This window comes from Saccopteryx bilineata, chromosome 5 (genome assembly GCF_036850765.1).
Source record: "Saccopteryx bilineata isolate mSacBil1 chromosome 5, mSacBil1_pri_phased_curated, whole genome shotgun sequence".
Classification (NCBI taxonomy): Eukaryota; Metazoa; Chordata; class Mammalia; order Chiroptera; family Emballonuridae; genus Saccopteryx; species Saccopteryx bilineata.
This window is the reverse complement of record NC_089494.1, coordinates 181,624,841-181,640,082: the sequence shown is the minus strand read 5'-3', so window position 1 is coordinate 181,640,082 and position 15,242 is coordinate 181,624,841. Positions and strand designations below refer to the sequence as shown.

The following is a 15,242-nucleotide window of genomic DNA, read 5'->3' as shown; positions in this document are numbered from 1 at the left end:
AAAAGTAATTACAAAGCCCTGAGTCAAAAGTGAGCCAAGTTCAAGGAGGAGTAAGGAGGAAGTAAGAGCTAGTTTGAAGAGAGGGGTGGAGTGATAAATATATATTTGTTTTAATAATCTAGGAGATGCCCTGTCTGTATGTCAATAACAAAGCACCTGAATATACTGGTAGGAACAAAGATAAAGTCCGGAAAAGCTATGAACTTGATGCTTGCCATTCCATTCCCATGGCCCAGATGGAGCGTGTGAACTTGGATCTACTATGACTGCACAGTGGATGAGGGGCACATATGGCCTTCAGGAAATGTTGAAAGAATGGAGCTTTTCCTGGGTAACATATCCAGTGAGATTCCTAGGGAAGCTCAATGCAAGATAAGGGCTTCCCCCTGCTGCAGAGAGCTCCTGATTCTCCACTTTTCCTAGACTGGGCTTTGTGAACTACACACCTGTTCTATAGAACCTTCAAACCCTTCAAGATGATAAGGGGGAATTACATCAGTCACTGGTTTAATGAATCAAAGAAATATTTCATATTAAGTAAAACAAGCTGAGAATGGAGTTTAAGATTAAATCTTGAAAATGAAAAGTGGGGAAACAGTAGAGAAGAAGAGCAATAAGAAGGAGGTAAGGGGAAAGATTGGGGAGCTGCCTGCTGAGTGTGAGCTTCCGACAGCTGTCTGGTTTGTCTGGAGGCGGACTGATCAACTGACATGCCTGGACCCTGGGAGTCAGGACTCCAGAAAGCCCTGGTTGATTGTCACATAGATTTTCTTCCCAAGGCAATCAGTGGTCTGGGGACATTGGGAGATGCTCACTGCAGTCTTTACGCTGCTCCAGAGCTAGTCTTCTGACATAATTATTTGATTAAAATGAAGAGACATTTGGATGAATAAAAAAAGGGTTCTATGGGAAGTAATCTCACAGGGTGATCTGATCATAAATTTTTAAATGGACAGGTCATGGTGAGCAGTCACACCTCAGGCATGTAACTTTTTAGTAAAAGGTTTATCTTTGCCTTAAGCAAGCCCTGCCAATTGTTTCCATTAACCCACCTCAAGAGAGCACATGAAGGAGCCTGTAATCCAATCCCCACCTTGCTTTCTCCAGTCTTCCTTATGTCCCCTGCTTAATTTCAAAAGAAAAGAAAAGAAAGAAAGAGAAGAGAAGAGAAGAGAAGAGAAGAGAAGAGAAGAGAAGAGAAGAGAAGAGAAAAGAAAAGAAAAGAAAAAGAAAAAGCTGCAAAACTGTTCCTCTGCAGAGCACTTGCAATTTTGCTGGCCAACATGTATTTGTCAGTTTGGCTCAAATCAACTCTTATAAGAATTCTCTACAGGTTTGGATGTTTATCACAACAGAAGGAACATAACTTTTATGTTCAAGCTCCTCTGTGGTAACCATGGGAGCCCACCACAAACTCTTTTCAGAAAAGACCTAATGTGAGGGCTGTGGCAATGAGGACACCAATGCTGGACTATACTTTCCCAATGTAAACTTCTCTAACCAGCCATCGTGGTTCTGGGGTTGCCTGTCGATCTAATGGAGACTTTCTCGGAACTGAGGCCCTTTATACCCAATTCTCCTTTCACTTTCTCTCCCCTCACAGGTGTCATACATACTAACTTGAATAGTGTCCTCCCAAAATCCATGTTCATCTAGAGCCTCAGAATGTGACTTTATTTGGAAATAGATTCTTTATAGATATAATTTGTTACAATGAGGTCATACCAGATTGGGGTGGTCCTTAATTCCAGTGACAAGTGTCCTCACAAGAAGGACATTAGAGGAACGCAGTGTGAAGACAGAGGCAAAGGTTGAAATGATGCATCTACAAGCCAAGGGGCACTAAAGATTGCCAGCCACTACCAGAAGCCATGAGAGGGGCATCGGACAGATCCTCCCTCAGAGCCTCCAGAAGAATACCAATGCAGCTGACACCTTGGTTTAGGACTTCTGATCTCCCAAGCTGATTAAATTTTGTTGTTAGTAGCTACTTAGTGTATGGTACTTTGTCATGGCAGCTCTAAAAGCTAGTCCATGGCTCCACACCATGGCCGGAGGCTTTCCCAGTCTTCCTCCCTCTTCCTTCCCATGTCCTGCACTTTTAGTTCCATCTTGGACATCTACCTTCCAGAAACTCAAACTGACAGAATGTCCAAAATAAAGAGACAGTCCAAGTTTTAGCTATCAAAATCTTCAAAAAGAGTCACTACCATGAATTGAACAAGAATTATCAAGCTGCGACTACTCCCCAGGTACCATGCTGGGTGGGAAAGGTATAAAAATGAACAAGACATAAGCTCTCCTCTAAGAGTTCTCTCACACTAATGAATAGAGTTTTACATTGAGAAATACATCAAGAAATCTGTTTGCCTAAAATGACCAATGAGAGGAACATTTCTAAGTAAAGAAGGAGTTTGATATGATCAATATTACTTAACAATGGGGCTTGAGTGGTTCTGGATAATCTATGAGAGAGTTCTCAAATCTAACTTAATCCAGTTCCCTGGAGGAACCTATGCTAAAGCTGTCTGGATATGGCTATGACACACCAACTACAAGAAATAGGTCACCTCCAGCCCCCATGTGTGCATCCTCAAAAAACAGTGAGCCATGTAGAAACAGAGATCTGGAGACAGTTATGTAGAAATAGAGATAAGTACTGTACATGGCAGATTGAGTAGCTGTCCCGAGAAATTTGGGAGATAAGAAAGGAGCAATGACATCCATGTAGACAGGACATGGGCCATGATGGTCTGATGCAGGCCCCTTAAATAATGAAGAATCTGGAAGAATATGGTAATTGGATTCCACATATAACAGCTAAGAAGAACACAGAAGCCTAAACACAAGTCAGAGTTAAAGGTTAGGTCCGTATACCACACAGCCTAGATGGGTCAGTGGAAGAAAAATTGACCTAAGGCAAGTAGAATGACTCCCAAGAGCAATGGTGAGAAGAGAAGCCAAAACAGTGGGGGTGGCAGGACAGCAGTGGATGAATTGTATGACCAGTCTTAACTCACAGAACTCAGAAGAAGAGAACAGAGCTGCCTTCTCACCACCACTTGGATATCCATCTGCTTAGCTGAGATATCCACTTGGTTATCAATGTCATCTTTCAATGACCAAACTTTACCTTTATAAAATATTTCCTGAGCACCTGGGAATTTATACCATGGCTTAATTTTTCAGAATTTTAAATCACCCAAGAAACTATGTTTTTTAAAGAATGTATTAGAAAGGGATAATCCAAAGTGTTTTTTTAAAGAATGTATTAGAAAGGGATAGTCCAAAGTGTTTCTTTCCTTTCTTCTTATGTGGAAACTCTCCGGAAAAAAAAGGAAGGGGTTAGAGTGAATTCTAACCCCTTAAACTTCATGAGTTATAGCCATATGCAGAAGCCTTATTCAAAAAAGAAGCTAAAACTACCTATATGGACCAGAGAAGAAAATAAAATAAAATCTCTATTAATTCAAGACTATTAACTCCCTTAGCCTTTGAGACTGTATTAAGTGATCACATAACTGTGGCAGAGAACACAGAGCTGGTGGCTCTCCCAGTCTTTTAAATTCCAATACTTTTAAAAGCAATATGGCAGCCCTGAGCTTGCCACAGAATTAGGAGAGATGAAAGTCCTTCTTTTGGAGAGCTGACCTGCAGCTAAAAACAGTGGTTAATTCTTTCTTTATCTGTTGTTTCTCTATTCCAATTTAACATGAAATGATCATTTTTTCTTTCTTGTGGGTGAAATAGTAAGGATCCCTTTACCCCAAGCTATGGTATCCCAGTCCATAGTAATTCCAAGCCATCGTTTCCCTTCAAAGAATGTAAAAAAAAAGAAAAAGAAATGTATTCTTTATTTTCCACAAACATAAATGGTGGAGAAGAGGAGTGCTTGGTTCACAGTAAATAGGCAGCAAAGGGAGCTCAGAGAACCATTCCCACTGCAGAGGGTGGGAGTGGAATTGCCATTTTTGGGTGCCAGTTGAAAAGCAGACATTGTGATACGTGTTTTCTATAGAGATACATAAATTGGAAAAAGATTAAAAAGGGTCTTCCATTACATGGAGTTGTTTTCATTAAAAAGTTCTTAGAACAGTCCCTAGTGTTAGAAGCTCATTCTTCTAATAAGGAAATTCTAACTAGTTGAAAACGTTCTCCCCATATTCTCTTTAGGAGAACCTTGATCATTTGAGCAGGATTGCCATTCCAAAAACAAGGCTTAACAGTTTTCATAAATAAATAAGATATTTTCCAACAAAAAATAAGATGTTCGAAAATGTTGAAAAGAGGTGATTTGTTTGTGTCCATTTCTATGTCCGATGCCAGGATCAAATTAGGCTGTATGAACCAGTACCATTGAAGAGATAACTGAAATAAATAAGAAGCAAAAGTTGTGTTTTCTTTCACTGAAAATATTATACCCTCCAAACAATCTAATGTAAAATATACTAGTAGATAGTTTTATGAATGCCCAGAAACTTTGTTGAAACCATCTAGTAATGTGGCAGCAACTGGTACCCGCTACAACTTACACGTGTACTTACCGGAGCAAGGGTTTAGTGGGAAAGGAGGGGGTCCTGGGGAAAACGGAATAAGTGACAAAGTTAAACAATGGCATCATAGGAGAGGATAACAGATGAGAGAGCAAAATGAGAAAGGGACAGTAGCAGGAAGATTGAAAAAGGGAATAGACTCATCTTAGTAAACTCCGCTACTTTTCTGGGGGAATATAAGGCTGAAAAAAAAAGAGAAACCAGAATTTGCTAGAACCGAAACAACATAGATACCTAAAACACTAAGCAAAGGGCTACAGAAAGGGAACAGGAAGTCTGCTGCCCGCAGCTCGCCCATCTCTGCGGCAGGCACAGTCAGCACCGCTCTGTCCAGGCAGGACCTGCCTCTGCTGCAAGTGGATCCTGCACTTCGCTCAGAGCAAACTGTACCCGGAAGGATTTTAAATGTTTTAAATGCTCCCATACAATCAGTGCGGGTTATCAGAGCTAGTTTCCCCAGGCTGTCTCTAGACACGCAAGAATTTCTTTGTGGGAGGAAACCAGGGTCTCACAAATGGCAGACACACGGAAGTGAGAGGGGAGGACCTCAAGGAAAGGCAGATACCAGGCGCAGGTCAGTCTCTCCTTCTGGAATCGCTCCGCTGTCTCTGCGCCCCTGTGAAGAAGTCTCCTCAAACTTGAATATGCAGGCATTCACTTTGGGGATCTGGTTCAAATGGAGATGCTGGTTCTGAAGGGCTGGGGCGAACCCGAAATTCTGCATTCTGATAAGCTCCAAGTGATACCAGTAGTTTTGGTCCCCAGATGGCACTGGGAGAAGTTATAGAGCATTCTGGTGACCCCTGAGTGAGTCAGGGCGGGGCTACAGGGAAGGGGGAGAGGGAGGGAGGGGGAGAGAGAGAGGGAGAGAGAGAGAGAGAGAGAGAGAGAGAGAGAGAGAGAGAATGAGACCAGAAGCACACCCTCTCCTGCAGGTGCATACAGAGAGAAGGCAGGAAGCAACACATGTTCTTTATCCATTTTATTACTGTACTTTGTCCAGTTCCCAAAGATTCAGTTACCACACTGTCCCTTTAGGACTCTGAGGCAGTGGAATTCTCTACCCATCAATCTGGACACAAAGCAATAGCGCTGTAAGCCCAGTGAGGGAAGTGGCCGGAGTGCTGACACTCCCCAGTAGTCGGCGACAGGCTAGCACGCCCAACTTTTCCTATCTTCTTTCACCTTATCTTTCTTCCGTGGAGGAAACAATAATTGTCTCTGCATCATGCCAACCTGAACATCAAGTGTACGTTGGAAACTTTGATAACTGAAGCAGAAATATTGAGAAAGTACTAAAATCCAGACTTCAGGATTTAAGTTAATGATTTGACTCTGATTTTTTCTCTCTGAAGATGTTGCTGAAATAGAAGCTTCCTCAGTGTTCTGTATATTCGTTTGTGAGACTCCAGGTGTGCTGAACGAGTGCGTGCATGTCGTCCGCTACAAACCAGAGGCTAGTAGCACTAAGGGGAAACGGGCTTCACGAGGGGAGTTTGAATTAATTGTCCAGTCCCAGTTGGAGTGCTGTCATCTTTGTCTCCTTTGATAGGAACTGCAGATTGCCCGATGCAGTGTGTGTCCTCAGAGTAGGAGCTAAGTTTGCATACTTCCTGACTGACAGAGCACTCTGCCAGTGCCTCGGGCCAGGGCGGTGAGTGTTGATAGGAGGAGTAACCAAGTTTCGCTTCCTTGCTGGTTGGAGACTCACAGCTGGCTTGTCTCAAAGAGGACAGTGTGAAAACAGCAGCAGGGCTCATTTCGCTGCCTCTTCCCCCATAGCACCTGGCAGGGGCTCCGCAGGCGTGAGGAGTGCGAATGGGCAGAGCAGAGTGTCTAGAAGGGAAAATGAGCACCCGGGATCCTTCAGATCTGTGGAGCAGATCCGATGGTGAGGCTGAGCTGCTCCAGGACTTGGGGTAAGAGAGCAGATCCACTTTTCAAAGCACTTCTTGGGTGAACATTAACTCCCGTTCCCACCCTAATGCTCACTTTGATTAATGATTGATTATCTTTAGCCCTCTGCCACCCCAATCTTCTATCCCTTCCACTTCATTCATTTGGGTCTGTTAGCTGTGTTCCTGGTTGGGGCCAATGGCATTATAAAAGCACATATTTTTTTCCAGATGTGAAATCAGGTAGATGCAGCAAATGAGACAAAAATCAAATGCTGGACATTCTCTGAGAGTAGGGACAGAATTGGGATGTATGAGTTGATGTTGCTTGTTTTTTTTTTTTATATTAATCTGGTTGCTCTCTAAACGGTTGGTGGTAAGTTAAACAGAAAGCCTACCCCACTCTACAGGAGAGGGACTTTTTCAAAAGAGAAAGGAGGAAGTGTTTGCAGCAATGTCCATATGCCTTTCTTTCTCCTGACACTGCCTTTGTGAGTTATTGTATGTATGCATGTCTGGGGGGGCAACTTTGAGCCTTGAAATACTAGCAACTCAGAAAGAGGATATAATTTCTGCCTCAAACAGGTAATAAGTTTGAGTAGATGGAGTCATCATTGTCCCATCTTTAAGAAAGAACCAGATGAGACAACTCATTAGGATATCTAATCAAATAAACAAATATTACACAAGAGAGGAATAGGGGATTTCCTAGAAATATTTGAACCTTTATCCTAGGTACTGGGAATAGGCTGGTGAGGCTGGTTTTGACACCTGTGCTTCACGAAAGGCAAAACTTGCACCTTCCCTAATAAACAGCTCAAATCTTCACAACCCAACGACATAGGAACTGTTATTGTCTTCATCTTACAAAGAAAGAAAATGAACACCAAAAGGGTTGAATAACTTGCCATATCACACATCAATTAAAAGACAAAGCTGGAATTCCAACCTACCAGAGCCCATGTTCTTAACCAGAGAAACAGTGAAGCGGGGAAGAAATCTCTCTCCCCTGAGATGGCACCGATTGTGTCTTTCATGCTGTATTATTGTAAAAGTTCTCAATATGTCTTGTCTCTAGATCTTAAATTTGAGGTCTCAGAATTGAACTCTACCTTCAGAAAGCAAATCCGATACAACAGTTAGAATTTTCTACAAAGTAAACATTTCTTCTCAGGAAATCAGAGTTCCAGGGTATCATTATCCTTCTAGATTTCCCCAAAGAAAAAAAGTAAAATGCCCCTGAGCAGCCAAAATGGGTGTCACAAGTTCAGACACTACAGCTGGACACTTGGGCTCTCACTTAGAGTGTTTTAAAATGATTAAAGTATAATTCTTATCTACATTCTCAGCCCACAGTCAGTAGGAAGCCCCAAAAGAGAAGAGATCCAAAGGAGATATTCAACTCTGGTCCTTAATAAAACAGTCCTTGAGCTTAAACTCTGTGTTTGAGTACACTGGCACTCACTTAAAAGACAAAGTGGGCTAGATGATGTCTCTTCCCACCCTAAAGCCCAGGGCAGGAAGCAACTATAGGTGAAACCCACAAAGAAACAGATCTGTGCCTTCTCTCTGTGTGAAAAGAATAGATGTTCAATACAATATAGAAACACTCCAAAAGTGTGCGTTTATGTCCAGACTTCTGTAATTTAGAAAGCCTGGATATTTATTAAGCACATGAGGATGGTTTCTATAACAACAAGCGAGCTACAATTATCTAAGGAAATTGCTCCATAGTTGTGGTTCTCAACCCTGCTGTGCACTGCAATCAACCAAGAAGTTTTTAAAAATTTCTGTCCAGGCCACAGACCAGAGTAATGACATCAGTATCTTGAAAGTGAGCGTTTTCTTATTAAACTTTCCAAGTGATTCCAGAATGAGCCCAAGGTTGAGAATATAATCTGCATAGAATATAAATCCATCAGAAGTGCTGAGTAAATGTGGCTTTGTTTTTCATTTATCGAATCTTAAAGCCATTAGCGCATGCTGACATTTTTGTTGAACAGTTTTATTAAAATATATTTTAGAAATGATAAAATTCACTCATTTCAAGTATATACAACTCAATAATTTTTAATGACTTTAAAGTTTGGTACAACAATTATGATCATAAATCAATTTTAGGACATTTCATCCCTGGATAAAAACTTTGAGGAATATGGTTGATTTAAATATACTCAATGGGCCTGACCTGTGGTGGCGCAGTGGATAAAGCGTCGACCTGGAAATGCTGAGGTCGCCGGTTCAAAACCCTGGGCTTGCCTGGTCAAGGCACATATGGGAGTTGATGCTTCCAGCTCCTCCCCCCTTCTCTCTCTCTGTCTCTCTCCTCTGTCTCTCTCCTCTCTAAAAAATGAATAAAAAAAATAAAAAAAAAAGTCTGATCCCAGCAAATGATATTAAAAAAATAAAAAATAAAAAATAAATAAATATACTCAATGGTGTGCTGATAAACCACATAGACAAAGCTTTATATCCAGAGTCTGCCTATTTCCCTGGTATAAATACTCCCACCTTGGACGGTGTTAAGCCACCAAGGATTTAACAACCAGCTTATAAAATTTCTGAAAATTTACTAATTGACTTGAGCTAGTACTTGCCCCTTCAGGATATTACTAATATTCCTTTTATAGGTAATAATATCTGAAAAAACTTGAAAATGACCTGTTGCTTTTAACAGAATTCTGAACATAAAGGAAGATTTTAATCCCCAATCATTATGTCATTGTTTAAGTATGTTCTATACCAAAACTTATAGATTTAGATTCTTTAAAGCTCCATGAAAACAATAATAGTTTAAGGTACTTTAAATATTTTTTTAAAATAGCTAGTTTTAATGACAATTTCTCAATTATTTTGAATAGGTTGATTAGGTAGGAAGATTTTAACATTTGGTTTTTTTATATAGACAGATAATATGATGATTAAATTAGTAAGATAGCATACATCTTTGTTTTTTGGTCCCTACTTTTCTTCAGGCCTTGGAACATGTAAGCTTTATAAATTAAACTCTGAGCCACAACAGATCTACCTCTTGCCTGTTTAAGACCCACGTGACCTGCTCAGAGCACAGGCTTATTCCTTCTAAAGTACTTAGATCAAGTGACTCAGATGGATTTCTGTGTCTCATTTATAGAGAGTCAGTAGAAAAATATTTACCTTCATTCACCTTAAAAGTATTAATGTGTCCAACAGCAAGAGGATAGAAAACCATCTGCAACTGTCACTCAGCTCCACTGATACTTTTGTGGTATGGGGGGGGGGGGGCGGAGTGGCCCATGGCAGAGGGAGGGGCGAGAAGGTCAAGAGTGGCCCATGAGAAGCAAGAAGTGAGTTGGGAACAGCCAGGCTGTATTTTGCTTTCAAAAATGAAATGACGGGGAAATGAACTGAGTAATGAATATTAGAGACATTACCTAAGTAATAAACCAGTGTAGAATTGTTAGTCAGTTAATAGATTAAAATTCCAGAAATTCTTTGACTATAACAAAATTTCCTATGAGATAAGGGAGGGACAGTATATGCATATAGTTTATAAAGACTTAATAAACTATTTAATTACAGACACAAAAGGGATACTGAGAAATGCAAATAGTTTAGGGTATTTTTAAATTAGATTATCTAGTCAGACATATTCCCTCAAGTGAGAAATACAATAAATATCTTCTTTTTTATACACTCTTTCAAATCTCAAATTTTATAAGTATGAGAGTTTGGCTGTGTTAGCCAGTGTCAAGGAGCTAAACTCTAGACTCTGAATATTTAAGTAAATAAATCAAAATGTCTTCCATTTCTTTGTCTCTTAAGCTTCACACACAAGAGAAGGTTAGAATAGATCAGGAATCAGTGAACGTTTTTTTGTGTGTGTTTTTTTTTGTAAAGAGCCAGGTAATAAATATTTGGACTTTGCAGGCCTATGATCTCTTTTAAAACTTCTCACATCTGCCATGTTGGTAGATAGAAGAACAACCAGAATTAACAGAAACAATGACCATGATGGTGTTCAAACACAATGTTATGTTTGAACACTGAAATTTGAATTTTATATAATTTTATGAGTGACAAAACATTCTTTTATTTCCCTTCCCAAACATTTAAAAACAAAACCAAATTAATTAATTAATTAATTAATTTAAAAAATGAAATAAAATAAAAACAAACAGGCCCTGGCCGGTTGGCTCAGCAGTAGAGCGTTGGCCCAGCGTGTGGAAGTCCCGGGTTCTATTCCTGTCCAGGGCACACAGGAGAAAAGCCCATCTGCTTCTCCACCCCTCCCCCTCTCCTTCCTCTCTGTCTCTCTCTTCCTCTCCCACAGCCTAGGCTCCATTGGAGCAAAGTTGGCCCAGACACCGAGGAGAGCTCCAGGGCTCTGCCTCAGGTGCTAGAATGGCTCCGGTTGCAATGGAGCAAGGCCCCAGATGGGCAGAGCATTGCCCCCTGGTGGGCATGCTGGGTGGCTCCTGGTCAAGTGTATGAGGGAGTCTGTCTGTCTGCCTCCCTGCTTTTCATTTCAGAAAAAAATAATAAAAAAATAAAAAATAAATCATTCATGGCTTTCAGTCCCTACAGAAGCATGTGCTTTGGCAGGAACTGGCTCTCAGGCGATGATTTGCTCACCTAAGGAAAAAATGATAACATCCCAAATAAGTTCTTATGGGACAGACATCTAGCACATATAGCTCTGGTCTTTAAAAGGTACTGGTATTCCAATGTTACATGTGGAGAGACCCATTAGCAGAGAAATCAGACTGCTTGATGTCCAGTGAATCTGGGTTGCGAGCCCAGGTATATTCTACCAATCTAGGATGCTCTCTTGTATGACAGTCTTTTTTTCCTAACCACCTACTCTGTGCCTGTACCATACCATTCACATCCATTATGTCATTTAACCTTCCTGATACACTTTAAATATCTATGATTATCCTCATTTCATAGATGCAGAGGGTGACTGCAAATAAGTTAAGAGGACTGTCTAGATCACCAAACTCATAAGCAGTACAGCTGAATGACATGCCTAAGAGATTACCCCAAGAAGGGTGCTCTTGCCACTGATCCAAGAATGTGTATGTTCTAACCCAGGGGTCAGGAACCTATGGCTCGCGAGCCAGATATGGCTCTTTTGATGGCTGCATCTGGCTCACAGACAAATCTTTTACAAAAAAAATAATAATAGTAAAAATATAAAACATTCTCAGGTATTACAATTCCTTCATTTCCCACTGCTCATGTTCATGGTTGCGAGTGGCTGGAGCCAATCACAGCTGTCCTCGGGACAACACCAAATTTTTATTGCATAATGCCTAATGTACACGGGTCGTTGTATGGCTCTCATGGAATTACATTTTAAAATATGTGGCGTTCATGACTCTCTCAGCCAAAAAGTTCCCGACCCCTGTTCTAACCATAGCAGCTAGTAATGATGACTTATTAAAGTGACACACGTCTCTATAGATAGGTACTATCACTAATGTCATTCCCATTTATAAATGAGAAAAGTGAAGGACAGGGCTTTGATCACACGCTCAAGTTTACATGCTCAAAACCCTTCCAATCCAGTTTTGCTCCAGAATTCATATGCCTGTCCACTAATGCGACTTCTTAATTTTCATCAAACTTCTTTCTTCTTATACTAGCACTATATATATTATACTAATGCTACTATGAACTTAAATAAATAGAAAACTTCTGTGAATACTACAACCAACAAATTTTATTATTAAAGGACATTAATTATTCTTTCATATAATTCACACAATATGCGTACATGCACATGACAAAACCAAGTTAATATCCTGATTAATAAAAACTGTTAAATTTTGTGTAGATTTTATTTTGGGGGTTTAGATAAATTGACAAAGCTAAGAGAAATATAAAAAAGTCAAAGCTTTAAAGTAACCTGTTTACAAACCTGTGATACCAAATAGAGCAATAACGCTTGTTCCTCTTCTGTGCACAATTCTGTAATCTTGAAGTCTAAAAAAGGAAGGTGAGTCTCTTGTGGCCACACGAGAATATGTAACTAATGTACAGCTTGATCTCTCTTTGACTCAAGCAAATTTCCTCTTCAGTTGTTGTGTTTTCTGTTCCTCTATGGGCGATGGTGACTTCCTTCTACTTACGTGTGGGAATCTGTCCACACACGTTCTCCACACTGAGTGGGGTCACTTTGTTTTATTCATTCACTTTTCCATTGAGTCATTGCTCCATCTGTTGTTGATGACATTATATGCAAGGATAGGGATGCTGAATTAAGAAACAACGTCTGTCCCCACGAGGAGTTTCCAGTACAGAAGGCAGAGAATGCACGTGCACATACAGTTAGAGAGTGCAAGGTCGAGTGGCCCAAGCGCCATGCAGTGTCTAGGTAAAGCATATCTCACAGGGAAGGCAGGAAGGAGACCACTGGATGTGGAGAAGATGGCCTGGGAACTGGTAGGATTTTTGTCAATTGAAGTTAGAAAAGAAGACATTTTCGAATGATAAAATGGCATGAGTGAAGTGGTAAAAGTGGTGAAACACATGAATATTCAGAAAATATAAAAAGCCTACATGGATTTAGACCTGCTCAGTCCCTGGAACCCAGCAGTTAATGGGCATGCAATCAGTGTGGTTCTGGTCTTTACCTCTCAGAGTTCCTTCCTTCCACCGTGTTCTAGAGAAAACTTCCACCTGGCTTTCTTTTTCTAGTTTCTAGTGTCATTACCATACCATCACCTTTCTTTTTTAAAGTTGAGTTAATTTCTTGCTCCCATTAACTCCCCTAGAGAATAAATTTCTATTTTGAGCCCACACACTTCTGGCTCCTCCTCCCTGGTGTGGGCCTGTCTGAAACCAACCACGGTCATGTAGCAGAGTCTGAGCTACGTGCTGGCTCACCTCCCAGCTCCCTGTGGTCACGTTTCCCGACTTCCTGCTCAGAAGTACCTGTGCCACTCTCTGTTCTTAGGCCTTCTTTATTGCTTAAAAATATAGTCATTTAAAAGTATATAAATAAAATAGGACAAAAGGTTAAAAAGTATTAGTCCTGAACAGTGGGTATTGTTTAAATGGAGGTATTATCTATTATTTCTACTTGTCTGTATATCTAAAATCATTCATAAAAAAACAGTTAAAAATAATAGATTGTATTAATTATTGAAAAACTTGGAAATATAGTACCAAAAAAAGTTGCCAGTACCATGAACCAAAATGACATATTGTTCAACTTCAACTGTGGCCATACTATATATAATTTTGTTCTTGCTTTCTGGTAGGATATTTTTCCATCATCTGCTTCTTACTCTGTCTCAAAGCAGGTTCTGGATCTGGTCTTTCTGGACCAACCTGGATTGCTATATTAAAGTTTAGATATTTCAATTACTCCCAATTCCAGGAAGCCTTAAACAGATTAGGAGTTTGGACTTTGCTTTAAATCCATTTGACAATATGATGTTATTGAATATTTATACAAATGTGGACTTACTTGGTCATCATGTTTTGTTTTAGGCAAATTAATCTGATAGTTTAGTATGATGGGTGGCAATGGGTTCAGAGCCATGAAAACTAATTAGTGAGGGAGTTTACAGATTGGTGAATAAAAAACTAGAGTGATGACCTGGGAATAGCAAGGAAGTAACAGGTGTGGACACTGGTAATTCCATTGAGCTAAGCACAATAAGTGATTTGCATGCAAATAAGAATGTTACTGTATGGTTGTTGAATGCCTTTGTATGGTTTTTCAAAATGACATTAAAGAAATGTTGGAAACCCTAATGTCATAATGTCTTCTAATTTGTTCTTTGTTTGCTTTATCACTACATATTTCTAAAGTTGCCTGGGTCTCATATGATCGCTCCTAAGGCTTCTGACTCAACACAAGAGTCTATCTTTTAGGTTGATTCTCCAAATAACTTTAGAATTATTTTGCAGATGCCAATACTAAGGCACTAAATCCTCCTGCTGGAGGCTGAACCCAGTGAGCATCCTTTGACAGTGAAATCCTTAGGAGGAGGGTTGTAGGTTATTCGTCTTTGTCTGCTTCTTCCAAGCCTACCACTTGACAAAGAGCAGGTGTCTAAGTGTTTGGATTGCCCCAAGTTGAGTCAAAATCAAAACCAGAACTCAAGGTGTCTGAATTCAGACTTGCACCACATCAAAACTGAAAATGAATTTTGGTTTATTACCCTTAGACTCACTCAGTTTCCTTATATCCAGAAGTTTTTGTTGGAGGGACAAAATGATGTTGTTTAGAGGCATCATCTAAACAATAAAATAGAAAAGAGATAACTAATAAAACAAGGGTCTGTCTGGTATCTTTTTACATCCCCCAAAGTTTGGAGCTCTTTCCTCTAGCCATAGGTTCCTGAGAGTAGCCCACTCTGTCTCCTGCATCTGCCCAGAGTTGTCAATGACAATGACCTTGAAGCAGCCTTTTACAAGATACACCTGCAAGGTACCCAGAGTAAGTGCGGAATCGAGCTTGAGTCTACTCAGAGATGAGCACCCCTGAGAGAACATCTTGTTTTGGATTTCTGTGCGGGCATTCCAGTCCACTGGTTTTCAACCTTTGTACCCTTGGGAACCAGTGAAAATAAGAGTATCATTTCAGGGACCACTAAGGCAAAAATCACCCAAAACATAAATGAATTTGACCCAAAACAAGATTATTGGGTCTATAATCCTCAGACATCAGGGTGATTAACCCTTTTGTAAACCGGCAGAAATTTCTAGTGAACCAATCCGTGAACTAGCAGTTGAAAAATACTGTTCTCATCATCCTCAAGTTCTTATCCACAACATATGTTTTCTAGTCAGTCTT

The 15,242-nt window shown here is 40.2% G+C and overlaps 1 protein-coding gene across 2 annotated transcripts in view; it reads left to right on the top strand.

Annotated features, from left to right (window-relative positions):
• The first annotated feature begins 6,043 nt into the window (after window positions 1-6,043).
• The window catches only part of DAPP1 (dual adaptor of phosphotyrosine and 3-phosphoinositides 1), a 75,354-nt gene continuing 66,155 nt past the window's right edge, over window positions 6,044-15,242 (top strand). For both annotated transcript variants that reach the window (XM_066279714.1, XM_066279713.1), the window contains exon 1: window positions 6,044-6,472. In XM_066279714.1, coding sequence (XP_066135811.1) covers window positions 6,372-6,472 — 101 coding nt within the window. In that variant the 5' untranslated portion in view covers window positions 6,044-6,371. The remainder of the gene's footprint in view (window positions 6,473-15,242) is intronic.